Raw genomic sequence first — 20,830 nt, 5'->3', positions numbered from 1 at the left:
AAATGACCAGTAGCACAATCATTTGACCCCAACAATCCCTCTGAACTCCCTGACTTTTTATTTCATTTTTTCTACTCGACCCCGTTTCCCTTCCCTCTGTAACCGTTGTCCTCTCGCTGGGTCTCACCGAAAACAAGCAGGAAGCGAGCGCTCGCACAAACATCCTGCCATGATCTGATGAATTTTTCACATTAGGGAATATTTTTAGAGACCGTCGTGACTTTTTAAAAAAAAAAAAAATTATTTATTTCCACTCAGATGAGGTCAGGGGGGTGTACTGTATTTTGTCGTTTTCTGTTCCCGATACAATATTCCGTTTTAACTCGATTCTTTTTTTTTTTTTTTGTTATCAGACAACAAAACTTGTTCTCTCTAACACAGCTTTTTACTTTATTTTATTTTATTATTTCATTCTGCGGTTGCCCAACAAGCCTCCACTCAGTGCGCTGAAGGCTCATTCAGGCTCCAGTCTGCGTATGAGTGCAGCCTCATGCCTGATCTCTCGCCTCGCATCAGTGCGGGGTCTTGAGGGGCCGTCATATGCTGGTTCTTTGCCTCTCCTTGGAGGGCTCCTACGCTCCGGTTGCCTGGTAACCCTTGTGTTTCTGATTGGGGAGCCGACTTTTTTCACCCAGAAAATGAGAGAGCGAGAGAGAGAAATCAGAGGGAGTTGCATTAAATGTTGATGAAGCTGTCAACAAGAGATGCTTGCTCTAGGCTTGGAGCGCTGGGACTTGGAGATGGTCAGGATCGAGGGATGGAGATCCTATAGAGCTGTTTCTCTCATGGAGTAAATATGTCAGAAAACAAGTTAATAATACAAAAATAGCTCTGGTGCATGAGAGCGTGTGAACATGAAACTTTTTTTTTATTTTTTTATGTTTGGAACTGAATCAAATTAGCTGAGTTTTTTTCCTTTTTGTTTTGTGTTAATTAGATTTTAAAATATCTATACCTTTTGGCGTGCCGTGGTGGCGTAGGGGTTAGCGCGACCCATGTTTGGAGGCCTTGAGTCCTCAACGCAGCCGTGGCGGGTTCCACTCCCGGACCCGGCGACATTTGTCGCATGTCTTCCCCCTTTCCTGTCAGCCTACTTCCAAAAAAAATAAGGGATACTAGGGCCCACAAAACGACCCCCTGGCGGGGTACAAAAAAAATAAAATAAAAAAAATCTATGCCTTTTAAAGCTGCAACCCAGAGAGGAACATTTCTGGGTCCACCTATTAAAACATTTCTTAAAACTATTTTTAGGATCAGACTGTAATGAGAAGCCACAGGATTTCCCAGTTCAAAGAAAATACAGCAAAATGTGCCACAACTCACAGTTTGAGAAGAATTTCACCTAAAAAAAACAAACATTTGAGAAACAATGGTTGTTTTTTTTCTGCTCTTCTAATTCAGAGGTTTACATTCAATCATTGTGACCATGAACACTGCAAAAACACAAAGTCTTACCAAGTATTTTTTGGTCTAGTTTCCAGTGGAAATATGTTGCTACAGTTGAAATAAGACGAAACTAACTTACAGGTAGCTTTTCAGCAAGAGATGGTATCTTATTTTAAGTCAATAATTCCTTGATTAATCCCAAATTGTGGAACAAGTTACATTGTTTGTGTACATTTTGTATGTCGGTATGGGATTTTTTTATTTTTTTATTTTTTTATGTATTTCAGTTTTAATGTAAAGCACTTATTCTCTAGTGATTTTTGAAATGTGCTGTAGAAATAAAGTTGATTGACTGATTAATATCAATTAACTTTAAAAAGGAACTGGTTTCATTGCAGATTATTTTACCTATAAAGAGATATTTTTCCCATGTCCAAATCCAGATACACTTCTTGTCATTGGTGTCGGTTAGCTCAATCGTTGTCTCGTCTTAGCATTAAGTAAAGTCAAATGTATTTATATTGCACTTTATTAACAGTACCTAACTGCACCATGGTGCTGCACGAGTTTATCAAACACAAATAGCCAATGGAAAACCTCCGTTCTCAGAGATGTGTATGTCAGCCATGATGTATAATTTTGACAATGTGTGGAGAATAAATTATATGTAATATAATGTAATAGTTATAATATGTAAAACATATGCTCCTGTTTCTTGATTTCCTTCTTTGCTCTTCAATTTAGTCTGAAAAAAAAATACTTTAAATTAATCAATAAAGCCCCAAAATTAATATGACATCCACGTCCATGGGAAAAACAAAAACCATCATCATCATCATCATCATCATCAAAAAAAAAAAAATTATCTGGACTCACATTTCATTTAGTGAATCCCATCTGATGCCACGTTGGTGGCTGAAAGCTCGACTCTAAAAAAAAAGATAAAGTAGTACACTGATGCATTGTTACAAGCACAGCCCTGGCCAAATGCATTTCAGTAAAAATGGTCAAAATTCAGCAGAAAGAACTAACTAAAAAAACAAACAAGCAAAAACCAAATATTCATCATATCTGTTACGGTTGCAGGACTGTTTTTTAATGTTTCAGTTATGAGATAATATATCATCCCTCTGTCACCACATTTCCCAAAGTAAACATATTTTTTGTCACTGTACAGAAACCCAACACCAAGCATGATTTTGTGTTCGTTAGCTCGTACGCGCTGGCCTCAAAGTGCTCTTTACATCTGGAGCCTGAACTCTGCAGATGAACCCAGATCAGCTGTTTGTCCCGCAGGAACTCCGGAGATGAGACTTTCTGGCTCATCTGATTGGCTGGCAGCTGTGTGTCACACACACACACACACGCACACACCCACATACAGTTATAAGAATGTTTTTTTTTTGTCGCTTTAGCATATAGACCTCTGACACAAGAACACATCGTAAGTTGATGGAAGGGGAGACAACAGTCAACAGTGATCCTTGCGTGCTCTGCAAAAGACGAACGCAGCTCCAGCAGGAGTTTGTTCAGAGAGAAGAGACAGTAAACCTTTTATTTATTTTTATTTTTATTTTATTCATAGCCTCTTTAAATAAATAACATTACTCTGCAGACGTTTCAGATGCTAAAAGCTGAGTGCACATGCTTTCAAAAGTAACGTCATGAATAATTTTTGTTGTCACATCGTATCATACAAAGGCCTTCTGAGGTCCACTAACACACTTTTTGAAGACTGACAGGTTGCTGCAGCAACCCTCTTTAAGTTAGCTCGGCTGTTTCTGTCTCTTTAAGTGACATAACGCTTATGTTATTTGTGTAACTTCTTCTGGTATTTATTTATTTATTTTTCCAAATGCAGTCTCTTAGAGAGAGGAGACATGTACGACCATTTTGTTATCTTGTAACCTTCAACCTCATTGTCAACCACTGCTGGTCGGCTGTTGATTTGCAAACTCCACCAGCTTTTGTCTGTCTGTCAACAGTGGTGGACTTACTGTATTTGACCCCACGTGACATGGCTGCCATTGTAATGAACATGTGGCTCATGCTTTCTGCCACTTCAGAACAGAAAAAAGTGCAAATTTTGAAATATAACACTTTTATTTACAACAGTTTCAAAGAGCTGCTTGCAGGCTTTTTTTAAGCCTTGGGAATTTCTAATATGGTGAACTATCAACTGTCTGCATAGGATTGTGTCTATTTGGCATCAGATTTCCATTTTTATGGGATGCAATGTTGCTAGGCATTAGGTGGCATGAGATTCTGATTGTGTAATGACCCTGAATTCAATAGTAGGGTTTAATTTTATTAGTGTACTATAGTATAGTAATGTAATTTTATTGCAGGAAATAGGGAGTTATTTCTTCAGGTGTTATGTATTAAACATAGATCTATAGCATGTATTTACAGAGTAAAAATCTATGGCAAATTCTTACTACTTTAAAAGTTTTTCAATAACCACAATAAGCATGCCTGTTGTGTAGAATACTGTTCAGCTTTTTACACCTTAACTCAAGTACCATAGGTTTTTATTAGCTGTTTCATTAGTTTGGCTTTCTACTTTGCCTGGATGTTAAATAGTCATGCTAGCTTTAGCTTAACAGTTGTAGTTCTAAAAAGATCCTTACCTTACTTAGAACGATGACTGTTTTTTTTTTGCAATTACCCCCCAGATATTACTGACTTTTTCATGACAAGACCAAAAGGGAAGTTATACAAGTCATCTTTAAAAAAAAAAAAAAGAAAAAAAAAGTCATCTTTCAGCTGGCTAGCAGTGTGTAGCAACAGAATAGGGGAGGGCAGCTCTGCTGCAGTCATTGCGCCATGCTCCATACTGCGGAAGAAAAGCCAATCGATCAATACTTTGCTGGAATTTTTTGCTTGTTTGGAAGCTGTAGCATTGTAAAACCTTGGTGTAGGCTTGATGCTTTTAACCGGCCCAATCAGGTTGCAGTCAGGAGAAAAGTTTGGTTGTAGGCACCTTGGAGCCTTCCAACAAGACAGTGGTCTGACACATCAGGCTAAATTGTAAAGTGGATGGTTTTGATGATATAGAGTGATTCCTAACTCTAATTGTAGGAGTTTTGGGGAGAGTAAAAGTCTAGAGTAATGCCACAGAGGTATTCGAACTATAAAAAGTTGAAATATCTCCGCAGTAGCTCCTCCCACCGCAGCAGTGCTAGCTTCAGCTCCACAGGAAGGGAGAGATACTCATATAGTGGCCCTAAGTTAAAGCCATGATTTTCAGCTATAAAACTAAAACAGATGATTCTGTAACAAGAACTACACTTTATTACATTTATAGAGTCACTGCAAAATTCATTGGAAGCTGAAATTGAATCAAACTTCTGTATTCGAAGGTTTTTGAGGTGAGAGGTACAGCTCGAAGCACAAACAAATGTATTTATGTAACCCCTAAATACTTCTACTACTACTATGCCTTGAGTGTTCTAGCTTTGGTTTTCATCTGTGATTGTATTTTGATTATTTCTTTATTTTTTCAGTTCAGCCTAGATCTTATCGGTTCATTTCATTCTCCCTGAGATTCAACCTGTCCCAATGTCGTTTCTCCTCCCATGCTTTTGTAAGTTTCATTATTGATGATTTTATTTTTGTGATTAAATACCTATATATGCCCGAGTCCCTTTCAAACTCAAAACGTGACACGTCTCTGAATAGCGAATTTCCTTGTTCTATCACTACTTGTTTTTCCACACCACAAGCTTTAAGATTTAAATCTATTACAGTAAAAGGTATTAGAAAATCTAAGCGGAAGACTATTTTAAATTGATATTACTGTTCAGATTTCTTCCCAGTGTGAGCTGAATTTCACCAAGTGATGCCATTTGTCACAGATTCTGTTCATAACCTTTAAGAACAGAATTTCTAGGTGCAGCTAAGGTGTCAAGGGGATCCATCTTGCTTTTGCTCAGGAAGACCTCTGCTTTTTGCAGATGATGTAGTCCAATTGGCTTCATCAGACAGTTGTGGCTCGCAGTTGAGTGTGAAGCGGGCGAGATAAGAATCAGCATCTCCAAGTCTGAATCCACGGTCTTGATTGATCCGGAAAAGGGTGTAGTGCCTTTTTTGGGTTTGGGGACAGTGTTCTGCCCCAAGCGGAGGAGTTTAAGGATCTTCTCGGGGTCTTGTTCATGAATGAGAGAAAAATGGATTGGGAGATCCACAGGTATGGCATTTGCAGTGATGCGGGTGCTGTACCGGTATGTTGTGGCAAAGAAAGAGCTGAACCAAAAGGCAAAGCTCTTGATTTACAGGTCGATCTATGCTCCTACCCATATGACCAAAACAATGACATCAGGGATACAAGCTGCCAAAATGAGTCTCCTCTTGGTGTGGGCTCCATCTTAGAGAAGGGGTGAGAAGCTCAATTATCCGAGAGGGCCTTGTTGTACAGCCTCTGCTCCTCCTTTCTGACAGGAGTCAGTTGAAGTGGCTCAGGATCTGGTTAGGATGCCTCCTGGATGACTCCCTGGTGAGCTGTTCCAGGCATGAGACCCAAAGGAAGACCCAGGACACACTGGAGGGACAATGTTTCTCGGTTTGCCCCAGAGGATCCAAGTGGCCAAGGAGAGGGAAGTCTGGGCCTCTCTGCTTAAGCTTCTGCCTCCATGACCTGACCGTGCATCAAGCGGAAGATGACATCAGGGATACAAGCGGCCTACTTGAGTCTCCTCTTGGTGCAGAAGATGATGGATGGATGGATTACCGGAAAATAATTCAGCCAGCTTGACATGTATTTACTTTCCATTGGAAATCACTAACATTTATACCAAACATGCATCCATTCAGATATTTATGGTCTTTTACCATTGAGAAGAGAACCCTATAGAGATCCCAAGGCATTCTCAAAGCAAAGTGGTTTTTACCTATGAAACATTCCTGAACCCTCTTGAGAGAGAGCTTTCCCAAAAGTATCCTGATCAGATCCCAGAATGACTTGCTTTTCCAAATCTTGGTTCGATCCCTTCCTTCAAGCCAGTTTGCACAGGAGACCAATGTGGGAACCACGGTCTCAGACAGGACACCTTCCTTAGCCATGAACGTACTACAACCCGCTTGAGGTGGTGATACTGCAGATGGGTTACATTTTTACTTCCAAATAAAAACAATTTACTTCAGGAAGTTTGGAACACAAGTTCAAATATTTTCAAAAAATCCCCATCACCTGATTGTAGTGCTACATATGGCTGCATGGAAACCAGTCGACACATGCGCCCACTTGATTTCACAGCAGCACTAGAGCAGGCTTATGTGTAAACTTGGCATCCCTACAGCTCTCCGTGGGGCAACCTTGTACCGTTTTTGTCTGCAACAGACGCTAACAATGGGAAAAACAGGGTTTTTTCCATTGGGAATGCATTCCGTTAAATACATTTCACTCGTTCCGCTACAGTTCAGAGCCTTTTTACGAATGTGTTAGATTTAAAATTGCTCTGCCACTGTAGCAAGACTGCTTCTTCTGAATGTCTCTTGATTCAACAGAGGGCTTACATTTGGTCTCTCGCGTTCCCCTGGTGAGACGCCTTGTGCTCTTGATATTTCTTTTAATTGTGCCAAGTGTCTTTGTGTGTGCGTGGCTGTGTATGGTGGGTGTATTAAGGTGGTAGCACACGCTCTGCTCCCTGTCAGCTTTGCTTCCCTCGGGCATCAGTGTTTTCCCTTGCAGCTTCCCCGGGTTTTAACGACAGTAACAACAGCAGTTGCAATCGTTTTGGGACGGGTGGCTGGGGATGGGTGGTTGTGTTTGATGTGTGTGTTTGTGGAGGGATGAGCTACTCGTGTAGCCGCTATGCTCCAAGTGTGCATGGATTTATGTCCCTTTGTGTGTGTTTCGCTCTGTCTTTGCTCATTTTGGAGAAGGCTTGTTCATTAGGTCTATGGGGAGATGTGCTTTCTGCTGACTTTGTTAGGTTCTGAGCCAGAAGCTCTCACTGATCCATAGTGTCCCACACACACACACACACACACACCCGCATCCCCACGCCCACACACACACACACACACACACCCCCACACACACACACACATCCACAGCTGTCTGCAGAGGAAGCTCCTACTGCATATTAGTATAAAAAATATGCATTCCACATATAAAGTCCCACAACTTTCACATTCATTTAAAATCATATGGGCCACTCTGCAGATTGCAACTCGTTTTCTTTAATGTGGCCTGTAATATTCTAAGAAATTACAGATTAGAGAAAGGGCCTACACATTTTCCTTGAATATTTCTCTATTCAAGGAAACGATTCTATGTATTTTTTTTATGGGGATTTTATACCTTTAAATAAAATCCAGTGCAAACAACTGCCTTCAGAAGCCAGTAACTCTGTAAATAGAGGCATCCTGTTTGTTACTGAATCACAGCGTAAATATAGTTTATAAAAAAATACTGTGTGTGTCAGACGTTTGTCAGAGAGCATCAGTGGACAAACAGCAACCTGAAAACGCCATGAATGCAACAGTTAAAGTTGACAAGAGGCCCGTAGTGACTCTGGAGGAGCTGCAAAGATGAACGACTCAGGTTGGAAAATCTGTTGACAGGACAACTATTGTTAGACTCTACGGGAAGAAGAAAGCCTATGCTGGAAGAGACCATAAAAACTCATCACAGATGGAGTTTATGGATAGGAGGGGCTAAATATGCACACAACTGAATGATGTGAATCAAAACATCTTCATGGGTTTGCTGGCCCAGTCAAAGTCCACATCTAAAACCAGTGGGAAGACTTGAATAATGACAATAATTTTATTTAAAAAGGGGATAATGTACACCTCAAACATAAATGTCACCATTTGTTGCACAGTTTATAGCATAAGCTAATTAGCAATAGAAGTCCCTAGATAATTTCCAAAAATGAATATATGATGTAATAATGAAGATATACAATGCAATACTACAAATTTGTTGTTCACAGATGATGTTAAACCAATATGACCATATTTGACCTACTCTGCAAAGCAAATGGGCAAAAATACATGTCTCTAGATTAGGGTTGGGCATTTATTGTATCATTTATTGTGATAAATTTCATATCATGATAAGAATTTTGATTTATCATTGCAATGCTAAATTCGAATTAATCATGTTTGAAAAACTCCAAGCTGTCCCAGGGTTTCCCCTGCTGTATTACAAGGCTGAAGGGCCACCAGGCTTTACTTGTGCCCCCACCAGGCTTAGCATTGCTTATTTATTTAAGTTTTTTTTTTTTTTTTTAAATGTTTGCATTTTTTTAGACTTTATATTTGATGTTCAAGTATTAATCTTCCAATCGTCCAATAACACATAATTATCAAGTGATATTTTCAAGTTTCCTGTCAACTTTAAACATTTTTTAACTCAAAAACATGATGGGCTGCTGGATGAATGCCTGCCCTAGCGCCCAACCACCAGGCTTAGCAAGTTTTCTGGGGGAAGCCTTGTGTCTGTATCATTGGGATTATTATTTTTTTTACTACGCTGTTTGCTCAATAAGAGTATCGATAAATATCAATAAAAATTAAATGATTATTATAAGCAGGGACTGTGTGTAGCTTAGTGATGCAAACTAAGTGACTGGTGTCCTGAAGGACATTACAAATAAGAATGGATTTTAAGAACAGGATTTGTACCATATAGTCACAGCCATATAGTTACCTAAAAAAGAAGTAATAAACAGGTTTTTTTTATTGTCACTTTTATTGTTATCACAACAGTAACACAAAATATCGTGATACAACTTATCGCACACCCCTTCTCCAGATATGTCACATTAGCAGTGAAGTACCCCAGAAGAATGCTGTAGGTTCCAAAAGGTGAGAAAATCTGAAACATTTCATGTATTTTAGAGGGGTGCGGTTTCATCCAAAATGTGCTTATATTTATTTATTTTTTGCATTAAACATAAATAAAATGTAGATCTTGCCTTGCTCGCTTAGATGTAAAAAGCAGTAGTGCAACAACGACTGTTATTTTGCCTGTACGTATATTTGCTCATAATCAGATATGGACGCAACAGATGTTTCGTTCAGTTTTTTTTTTTTTCTCGCTGATCGTTATTGGACGCCAGCAAAGCATTGAAAAGACATCTGCCTTCAGGCTGGTGTTCATCTGTGGCTGCAATTAATTAAATGTTGTTTGGTGCGGACAACAACCACTCCCATACTTCAATACAGATCGCCTCTTGTTGGACTGCTTATGCTCCAATATGACAGTTATCTCTGAAGGCATTTTCACAAATGACATTTCCTTATCATATTCTTCCCCTCTCGGTCCCAGAGCAGACAGCCCGCTGAGCCACTCATCAGACCGAACGTTTTTGTTATTTTCTGCCAACAGCTTACCCCACAGATGCCCAACCAGAATCTCCTAATGCGAATCTGTGTGTTCCCTCCTCTCAGGTCTGGATGACTGCCTCCAGCAGTACGTGAAGAGCTTTGAGCGGGAGCAGATAGGAGGAGAGCAGCTGCTGCACATCACCCACCAGGAGCTGGAAGAGCTCGGCGTCACCAGAATAGGACACCAGGAGCTTATACTGGAAGCTGTGGACCTCCTCTGTGCCTTGGTCAGTCCCCGTACTGGGTTGTTTTAACCCCGGGGGTGTCAAACTCATTTTTGTTTTGGGCCAAATTAAAATCATCAGTGCTGTTAAAGGGTTGGTTGTGCCAGAATGTATTCATAAAACCTGCTCACCAAGTCTTAAAATATCCATAAATTCTTAAAATTACATAATATTATTGAACATCTTTTCAGTCCCTCCAGGATTTCATATTTGTGGTGCTAATTTGGAAATATTTGCAATACTTGCACTTATTTATGATGGTTAATGCGACTTTTTATTACTCGCTGTACAGATCATGGACTATAATCTGACATCAATTATAGTCCATGATCTATGATCCACGAACTGCTGCTGAGGCAGCAGTTCAGTACAAACAAAGTTTTTGGCCATTTTTGAGAAAAATCTGCAATAAACTCCCAATTATTAGCGCAAAAAAGTGCAGGGATTTGTTGATTGTGTGTGAATTTACACAATCATTCTAAAAAAACTGCAGGGACTGATTGATATAAGCGTTCAGCTGAGATGTCTTACACACACAGAGAGAATGCTAACTTTGTTTGCTGCTAGTGTGCGAGATGAGTTTACAGCAACGTTTCTGGACTGTGTAGTACAGAATTTGACCTCTCAGGGTGTCCGTTATCACTGGGCAGAGTACTGTCACTTTAAGAAGGTTCCTAATTGTAAATTCTGGACTTGTGCATTTCTGTTGCTTTGCTTTTTGACCCAAGTGTGAATGTGAGAATGCGTGGCTGTGGGTATGCATGTTAGGGCCATTACAGACCATATGGACTGGTTAACTCAGAGCTAGCTTTTCACTCTTAGAAAAAGCAGTTTGTGTGTTTCTGGCTCTAGAATCAACTAATTTACTATGATGGTACCTGCGTAACCAAGTGTTTTTGGTCTAGTTGCTAGAGCAAATATCCTAGTACACATAAATTAAAACTATTAAAACTATAAGTAGCTTTTTGGAAAAATAGGAGCCAGTGGAGCAAGTACTTTTCATTAATATTAAAGAAATATTGACTTACAACAAGCTCCTATGTCTTTCTGAAAAGTTACTTGTTACTTGATTTTGTGATATTGTTTTTCTGCAGTGTGGGGGTTGTTGATTAATTTCCTACCGGTTCCTTCAGGAAGTCACGATGTTGCAATTGCAACAATGAATGCAAATTCAGCCATCATTCGCAAATTTTGCCCAGACTTGCAATTTTCATCAATCATTGCAACTTTTCCACAAATCTGACCAATCACCATAAGGTTTTCTGTGTTTACCTACACCTCATGAAGTTTGAGCTTAAAAAAAATTTAAAAAAACTATGGCAAAAATAAACCTAAATTGCAACTTTGACTGAAACGCGTTAAAAAAGTTGCGGCAAAACCAGTAATCTTAAGCCGCAGCAATCACAGAAGAACATGGCAGCATCCTGGAGGGACTGTCTTATGGTCCTTTAAGTAAACTGTCTTTGATTCTTTGGTCATATTGACAATGTTTTCCACTTCCACTGTGGGCTGAACATGATCTTGCTATAGTTTTGATACCCAGCGTACTGGGTCAGGTTTTTAACCCAAGAAATGGGTTGACCGATTTAAAAATATATTTTTGTCATAAATAAATGTGTCCATTGTTTCTAATTTCCCCATAACTCATAAGTAGGACTACTACTGTAAGCAAGTCATATATGGGCGAAAGTGAACGGTTTTTATTTTCAGTTAACATTTCCACTAAACATATTCAATTTGTAGAAATGTAAGCATCATAATAAAATAAATAATCAACATACTGCATACAATTTAAAGATTTTTGCCCCCCTCTTTGGTTAAAATTCCATAACTTTAAAGATAATTCTGAAACACATGAACAAAAAACATGCCCTCAAGTTGTTTTGGTTTTTTTACTTCTTCCACATTTTGTTGCTTTATATTTTGCTGATGTCATCTTGTCACATAACTAGTTGCCTGTGGAAAATTCTAGTCGATGGAAAATGTTAGAAGATGGGTAACATAATAGTTTCATGAAGAACATTAGTTTAAAAACAATGAGCTAACTGGAAAGCTGGCATGGCCGCTGCAGCACTGCAAGAGCAACAAAAAAACAAATATTTCTAGAAGTACAGATGAAGCCAGAGGCTTTTGTAATGCAATATTCCTTAATTATGTTAGCTGCTAGCTGGCCAAGTGCCTCATTGATTGGTCTGCTGAGTACTGCTCAGTTACATCTACTGTGTGTTTCTGCAACACACTGGTTAATCTTTGATCACAATAACCAGTTTTCCCACTTTTAAACTGGTACTATTGCCTGGTCTCAACCTTTTTGATTCATTGTTTTGTGCAGAATCTACTGCATGCATTTCTGTCAAAATGTGTGGATAGAATTTGCGAAGACATTTAAAAAAAACCCAAAAAAAACAAGACAGTATCATGAAAACACAGCTTTATATCTACTTTCTGGAGCATCAGTTATTGATACTGTCTTAAAAAAAAATAGCAAAGCAAACTAGAAAATTCCTGAAGAAATTTAACCGGGGCCTGCCAAAGTGTGCCCGTCGGTTTGGACCCAGCGTTCTGATGCTAGAAATTAGCATCAGAACGCTGATGCTAATTTTATTTTTATTACGCTGATGCTAATATTATTGCACCGCCTATGGCGCCATAGGCGGTGCAATAATATTAGCAACCTGAGGGGGATATTGAGGCTTTTATTTTGAAAAAAAAAACATAAGCTTCATATTAAATGACCACACTAATTAAAATGTCTAACAGTGTTTGGGTTAAATCCGTTATTTACTGGCCAAAACAGCCAGTAGCTCTAAATGGCAGCTCAGCCCTCTGTTTTAACTGAGTCTTAGTTAGAACTACAGTGATGCGTATTTGTAGTCCTCTCATCTAATCTCATCTAAAAATTGTCAAGGCTTTTATTTTGAAATTTTTGTTAAGCTTCATTTCAAAGGGCCAAACTAAATCCATGTATAACAGTCATTGGGTTAAATCAGTTATATAATGCTCAAAAGAGCAATTACCTGATCTAAAAATATTCAAGGCTTTTATTTTGAAATTTTCAGTATGCTTCATTTTAAAGTTCCAAACTAATCCCATGTGTAACAGTTACTGAGTTAAATCAGTTAAATACAGCCCATAGCAGCAAGTAGTTCTAAAGGCCAGTTCAGTCCTGATCTGTTTCAACTGAGTCTTCCACCATAGATAGAACTACAGTGATGCGTATTTGTAGTCCTAACCAGCAGCCAATAGCCTCTTGAGTTCCGTTGCTATGGTAAATAATTCTCTCTGCCAACTGTCAGCTGAGTGAGACATGCAGGGGGAGACAATTCTCTGTTTGAGCCCGCAAAAAAAGCATTCGGAACAACTCCTTCCCGGTTCGGGAACCGTAATACATATTTGAAAACCGTTTGAAGCGTATGAGAGGGCTATTTGTCGTCTCCGATAGTCCCGCGATTCATATCTCTACCTCACTCACAGTATTAACGGCGATGAGAGAAAGAAATGGTGTGCCGAGATCTGAAATTTTTGAGAAATATATGGAAATACATGGGAGAGAGCCTGAGAGAGCGACAGAAAATCCTGTCGCATGACTTTGTTCTGAAGCACCGTGACAGAAAACCGTAAGCCCTAGAGAAATTTCGGAAACATTTTACCGGAGCAGGCAGCTTGATACCAATTGGGCGATATTTGTGGGCGTGACGGCGATTTCAAAATTATTTTGGGGTCAAAAATTCTCTTCACTTCTCACTCTAAAGGAGCGGCAGTTGGTGTCAGTTACGCTCTGCGTTTCGGCAGTTGGAAATTTGGATCGTTTTTCGCTTTTTACGTCGCCATCGTAAGTCCGATTCCCAACAAAAGTAATAGCTCCCTTCTCGGCATCGAGCCGCACGTTTTGATACCACTTTTGTGGGGGTGCAGGCAGCGGTACGAGCCGCGTTAACGGTGATGGAAGAAAAATAAGTAAAGAGACATTCTATTGGGTGTAGAATAATAGGTGCCTGCCATGCATTGCTATGGGCAGTTACAGGGTAGTAGGGGAAAAGTGGTAACGTCTATAATAAATGTTTGAAACTGATGAGAACTGATTTCCGGTACATGTAACAGAGAGTAACTTTAACACTTCCTATCAAAAGATAACACATCACGTCAGGATACCACCGTAATCCTTAACAAGGTTGGGTCGGGGAGTGGATCGAGGTTTAGATCCATGTAGCAAACTCTCTATAACAGCTGTTTTACGACCGTTATCGCTAAAAACCGTAATTATGAAACAAAATCACTCTTTTTCCCTTGAACGTCTAAGCACGTCTAGTATGTAATTACAAAATCAGCACCAAATGAACTTGTAAATTTACATTTCAGCGGGGACAGTTTCCACCAGCTTCACACTACTAACCTGTAAACAAGAACAGCTTTAGCGAACGAAGAACGACCGCCATCTTTTTCCCCAAACTGTGTCTGAGGCGCGAGCGGGCGGGGCTCCTCACTCTAGGTCTCCTGGTGAAACGCTGTCTATAATTTGGTTCTTTTTTTTTTTCTTCTTTAATTTCACGTGGTATTTTGGTCAATTTCACTCTAAAAAAAACATATATAATGCATCGTAATACTAATAATTTATGTGGTGGCTTATACCCTTAAATTTTCTTGACTATATAAACAAATGATTATTACAATCTCCCACTTTATGGTGAATCACATTAGCAGGGCGCACCATTGAACACAGATTTGTCTTTTTTGTGTGTGTTTAGGGTCTTAACTGTGTTTTGTGGGTGTTTTTATTCATGGTGTTGTAAGACAAGACAGCAGTAGCTATCCAAGGAAGACCTACCTGTGGGTTCAGGATTTATTTTTACTGTTTTGGTTTTTTTTCTTGAGTTTCCTTTTGGTAGTCTTCCCCTGCAGGTATGGAGGAGGTGGCGTGCCGGCCGGTGGACAGCAGGAAGCAGTGAGAAAACTGTAAAAACCAAAATGACTAAAGCTTATTATTAAATCACTTTAATCAAGTCAATCTAGAACACATTAAAAACACGGCATCACATAAACCAGTCAAACTTGGTGTAGTAGATCTGGTGCAGCCCTACCAGATAAAAGCAATATCAAAAAACAACAACATACAATTCAATCTGATTAAAAGAGACAAATGTATGTGGAACAACCACACGCCCAGGTAACGCTGCCACCGTTTTTATAATGCGGCCCTGTATGAAAACACCACATCAGGACAAACTTATTTAAGAGGATCAATTTAAAACCGTTGTCCTCCAAACCTGCCACAGCCAGCAAACACACACCTGGTCACACACACAGGAAATTGACACTTGGCCACCACCCTCCCAGCTTCCCTTTTATGGAGGCTCAGGCTGTGGAGGGAGCGCCACCTAATGGTGCCACCTGTTACACACAGTAAGCCTCCCAGGAATATGGTGGAAAGTGAGCTGGCTTTGCTGTTGCCTGGCAACATAGCATACATGACATTATTCCACTAATGTAATCTGATGATGTCAAAGTGTTATGGTGTCATAAGGGACATAATGATCTGTCCCGTATGACATCATAAGGAACAGATGCCTTGAATATCCAGGGTCTGAATCAAACTTGCAGAAGTCAAGCAGCAGCTCGGACGTTGGTTTTTCCACAGTGGATTTAACATTGAATTTTTTCATAGCTTTTCTGATACATCGATCGAACAGTCAACATGTCGCCAGTTAAAACTCATATGTTAGACGAAGAGGAAGTTAGACAATTGACTAGAGATGAATTGGTCATCGTGGTCCTGGATTGGTTACAGAGGATTAAAGACATAGGTGCAATGCTGAGAAGGGAGGATGAATTGGAAAAACAGTTGGGAATAGCTCAGGAAAAAATTGAGAGTCTAAGTACAAATAATGATTCGCTCACTCAAGATCTAAAGGAGTCTTACCGACAAAACAGGAACCTGAAAGATAAGACAATCCCAAAGTTACAACGAGAGATTGAGAACCATATTTCCCACAGGAATCAGTTGAGGTCTGAGAACGATAGCTACCAAAAGAAAGTCAAAGAGTTGAAAACCTCTTTAACAAAACTCAAGAGGGAATCAAGACAGGAGGTTGATAATATTTCGAAAGGAATAGACGCAGTGGAGTCTCGTTGCACAGCTGACCAAAAGACGATTGACAGGCATCAAGATGAAGTGAAGAGACTTGAGTTTGAGCTGTTCCAGAGGATGAACGATATTGGCATTTTGAAGAAGGAGGTTACACACCACAAAGACAGATCCACACGTCTTGAGGGCAAAATAGAGCATCTGGAAAAGCAGTTGGACAAAGCAGCGGAAGAAAAGAAAGCTCTTTTGAAGAAATTTTCAAAACCTCCAGCAGAAAAAGTGATAATAAAACCTGATCAACAGCTTTTAGCTCAGCTGACATTATGTGGACCAGCATTTATGGAGGAAAAACTGAGACGCAGGAGATTAGTAAACCATATGATGAAGAAAGAACATGAGATGAATGAACTCCTGAAGGAAAAGGCTGAGAACCAGTCTGAGCTCTTAGCCTTACGACACCACAAAGCTTTACATCAACAGCAAGAAGACAGGAATGAGAAAAAAAGTTTTGAATCTGATGTGAGAAAGATGAAGGACGAAATTAAAGCGTTAAATGGTCAAATCCAGGCACTAACTGAAAACAGGGATCGGGATCAAGATTATATTAAAAAACTCACAGAACAAGTGTATCAGTGTAAGAACAAGTACTACAGGGAGAAGAAGAATCACGAGGATTTGCAGATTGAATACAAGGATTTGAAGGAATCCATTAAGAGCAAAGAGGCAAAGGTAGAAGATTATATTGTTGTGGAAACACCTAAAAGTGAAAGCATAGTTGAAAATCAAACTGATAAACAAGAAAAATTTCTACCACCTATTGACCAAAAGTTTGCGCGTTATCGAAGAACTTTGCCTCTGGGTGAAGGCAGGTTAGTGCCAGATTTTAAAGAAGACAAGATGGTAACACAGGGAAAGTTCAATCAGAGAAAGCCAGCGCCCCCTAGCACAAGGAAGCCTGAGATCTCAGCATTCACACCGGCACGCAGGAAGCGTATTGTCCAGGAAACTGAGAGGAGAGAAGGTAGCGGGCAACCAGGCGGAGTGACCCGATGAGAACGGTAAAGTTCCCTCATTAAGAGGTTAAAGGCTGGACCAAGAGGCTGAGGAGAAGGAATCTGTGCCTCCTTACTTATAGGCTGCTACCCCTGTGATCCGAAGCAGATGGAGAAGCAAAAGAAGATGGATGGATGGACGGACGGATGGACGGATGGATGGATGGATGGACGGACGGATGGACGGATGGATGGATGGATGGATGGATGGATGGATGGACGGACGGTTCCAATCATTAACTAATGATTTCCGCCTAGACTTTTATTTATTCTTGCAATTTGGCCAAAACCATAATTTTCTGATTTAATCTAATCAACTTTAGATTAACTCCTTAATAAATAACTTGTACTAACCTGTACAAAACTAAATGCAAAGGTTTTCTCCGGGTGCTCCGGTTTGTCCTACCTTCGGGAAAAAAGTGATTAGGTTAATTGGTGCCTTTTAAATTGACCTTTGTCTCTCGTTCACTAACTGCTGGAGACATTCTTTAAATGGACACACTCTTTAAAGTAAATGCATAGGTTTTCTCCGGGTGCTCCGGTTTTTCCTACCTTCGGGAAAAAAAGTGATTAGGATCATTGGTCTCTTAATTTGACCTCTGTGTCTCACTCACTGACTGTTAGAGATACAAAGAATATGAACTTATCTAGTTCAGATTCTTAATGCGTTTCTTTTTAGCACACACTCCTTACATGGCCTCATAAAATGGCTTCCAGTCCTAATGTTTCTATATTTTCTGTTTTCTTAGTCGTCTTAATTTTGAACAGGTCATAGAATATGATCAGTCTCTCTAAGCTGGAGTGTCTTCCTGTTAAAAGGGAGTTGTTCCTCTCTACTTGACTGCTCAGGATGAGGGACGGTAACAACTATCAATTGGATAATTGGATAATTGGATGAATGGATTGATGATTGATGATTGGATGCAAAGTTTTTCTCTTGGTGCCCCGATTACTTTGACTACTCAGGAAAAGAAGTTTTTAGGCTAAGGGTGTAACTTTGTGTTGCAAGTTGGTGGGAATGAAGGGGGGTTAGAGTGCTGATGCACCCACAGTCACTGGACGACCTTTTCTTTTCTAGGGCTAAGAATAAAGAGAAAACTTACATGAGAATGCCAGACAGGCTTATTCAATAAATTAAGATATGATGTGTCTTTAATATAGCAAATAATAAAGACGCAAAACCTTTTTTGGGTCTGGTTGGGGCAGTTAACTCTTTATTTAGTTATTATTGGATTCTATAAAATGTGGCTTAAAGCTGAGATGCTGATGTTTGGATATGTAAAATATATTTTATCTCTGCTAATAAATCTATAGTTTGGTTGCTGTCAGTTCTAGAAACAAGAGAGAAAAAAGCCAATTTCTCTTTATAATGGCCCATAATTTAATTTTACTTAGCAGGAGCCGTGGTTTAAAATTGAACAAACTTTGGCTCTTTATGCTTTATTAAATATTCCATCCTATTTGATGATTGCTGTGAATATTGCCACGTTCTATGAACAAATGATGCAATTTGTCCAGGGGAAAAATGTAGAAAAACAGGTCGTTATATTATTTTTTATGTCAATCTGTCAGCTTCATACGCAGACTCGTTGCCATAGCAACCAATAAACAGTTTTCGGAAAAAAAGTTTTCGAAAAAAAACAACCTGAAATAAATATATAAATAATATTTATATATATAAATATTATATATATATACTTATTATATATATATATATATATATATATATGTATGTATGTATGTATGTATATATATATATACTTATTATTTTATTTATAAAACCCCGAATCCCACCAAAAGTAATAGCTCCAATGGCGTGAATCTTCTGCACGTTTTGATACCTCATTAAATAAAGAAGATTAAAGAAACACTTTTCTTGGGAGAATAGTAATAGGTTCCTGCCATTGCTTTGCATGGCAGGCCCCAATAAATAAATAACAGTCCTCCGTGACCCGAGTCTTGCTTTGCTCGCACTGCCTCGGTCACTGCTGACTGCATGTGCAGTGGCCCTGCTCAGGATTAGCGAATTAGGGGGAATTAGGTGCTACTCTCCCAGAACGGGTGAAAGGAGGGAGTGGAGGAGAGGTGAGAGGGAAAGAGAGAGGGAGAATATGTAGAAAGAGCAAGCAGGATGCACCTTATCTCTCAGGCACACACGGCTGGATTAGTAGGAGCCTCTTCTCATTCAAATCTTCCAGCATGGGACTGAGTGTCCCAGAGTACCAATCACTATACAGCCTAAGAATGGACACACTCAGACCCTCATCTACACACACACACACACGCACGCACACACACACTTACGGATGAGAATTTGAAAAGCAGAGTCTCTGAGATGATTCTTAATGTTGTGCAGGTTCTCACCTAACAAGAAGTAAAAGTTGTTAACTTTTAGTTCTTGTCAGCTAGTCATGCTCTTAGTGCGACGTTGAATTTGTGATTCAATTCACGACTAAATTCATTCACATTTATTTTTAAGATTTTGTCCCGGGTCAAAGTTGATCCTGATGTCTTTTAAGCACAATGCTTACTTGACAAGAGCCACAAAACTAACATGATGCTACAAAAAAAAACAAAAAAATGGCTTATATGATATTTATAAATCCTGACATATCCCATGTAAGATTGGCTTTATGGTTAGAGGATCGTAAACTTCTTTCTATATTTAGATTTCAGAAAAACAAAAGGTATTTTAGTAATAAAGACTTAAAAACAAAAGTCTATTTCTAGTGTGGAATTTGTCTCGATATTGAAAGAAAGAAGAGAGAAAATGGCTTGATAAATTTTTAAATCTATTTTTGCTCATCCTGTCTGTGCTGGCATCAACCGACAAAAGGCTTCAGATAAACAAACCAGAAAAATGTTGTTTAAATTATTTTTTTTTAGAGTGTCTCACAGAGGATTTGAGACGTCATCCTTGTGTTCATCTCTGAGAAACATACTTTGTAGTCATCAGGCTGTTTGACTCACACGTCAGTCACACGATCATTCTTTTACAGAACGGTTTTCTAGCAGCTTCCTTAAACTGGGTCATTTTTAAAAACGAATCCAAACCTCTGTGTTGTGATAAGCTCGCTGCTTGATTCAATATAGAAAAATGCACTGTACAAATTTAAAATTCAGCATACCGCAAAAAAGAAGAAGAAGAAAAAAACAAAACACCGGGCCTATTCACGTATTAGACGCAAATTAATCACTCATGCAGACTCAATATGTAGTTATGTTTGTGTATCTGAAGGAAAAATGATTATAAGACAGACAGTAGGGCACGTACAATTTGTTTATTGCGACATGAGCCATGGCAGAGGAATCGGAATAAAGAAGAGGCCGCTCTATACACGGTTGCTGTGGCAACCACACTGACACGAGGAGGGGCGGTAGGGCCGCTGTGGGTGTCGGTGGTAATAATGGCGTCATCCTGTAACGGTATTGATTTGCACGCACGTGCATGCAGCCTTTTAAACGACTTCTCTCGGTATCAGCAGCACGCGCGCATTCATTCATTCAGACGGCCCGCCCGCGCGCCCTGGAGGCAGACAGACGCACGCGGATTTTTTATTTATTTATTTATTTTTAGATCACGTCATGACGTGACAGCCTAATTACAGCAGCGCAAACATGTGCGCTCCGAGTGTGTGGCATGCGTCTCGGTTCGCGCAGGATGCAGAAAATCACGCGGAGCGCGGTGGAAGCCTGACCCAGTTTGAGAGAGACGCATCGCTGGGTGCTCCCTGTTTTTCCTCCCT

General features: G+C 39.6%; 1 protein-coding gene across 2 annotated transcripts in view; it reads left to right on the top strand.

The window, feature by feature from the left end:
* Nucleotides 1-20,830, top strand: part of LOC116714237 (connector enhancer of kinase suppressor of ras 2) — an 83,555-nt gene that overhangs the window by 11,185 nt on the left and 51,540 nt on the right. For both annotated transcript variants that reach the window (XM_032554658.1, XM_032554659.1), the window contains exon 2: nucleotides 9,790-9,953. In XM_032554658.1, coding sequence (XP_032410549.1) covers nucleotides 9,790-9,953 — 164 coding nt within the window. The remainder of the gene's footprint in view (nucleotides 1-9,789; nucleotides 9,954-20,830) is intronic.

Source organism: Xiphophorus hellerii, chromosome 23 (assembly GCF_003331165.1).
Source record: "Xiphophorus hellerii strain 12219 chromosome 23, Xiphophorus_hellerii-4.1, whole genome shotgun sequence".
Taxonomy (NCBI): domain Eukaryota; kingdom Metazoa; phylum Chordata; class Actinopteri; order Cyprinodontiformes; family Poeciliidae; genus Xiphophorus; species Xiphophorus hellerii.
This window is presented reverse-complemented; position numbering and strand designations above follow the sequence as displayed.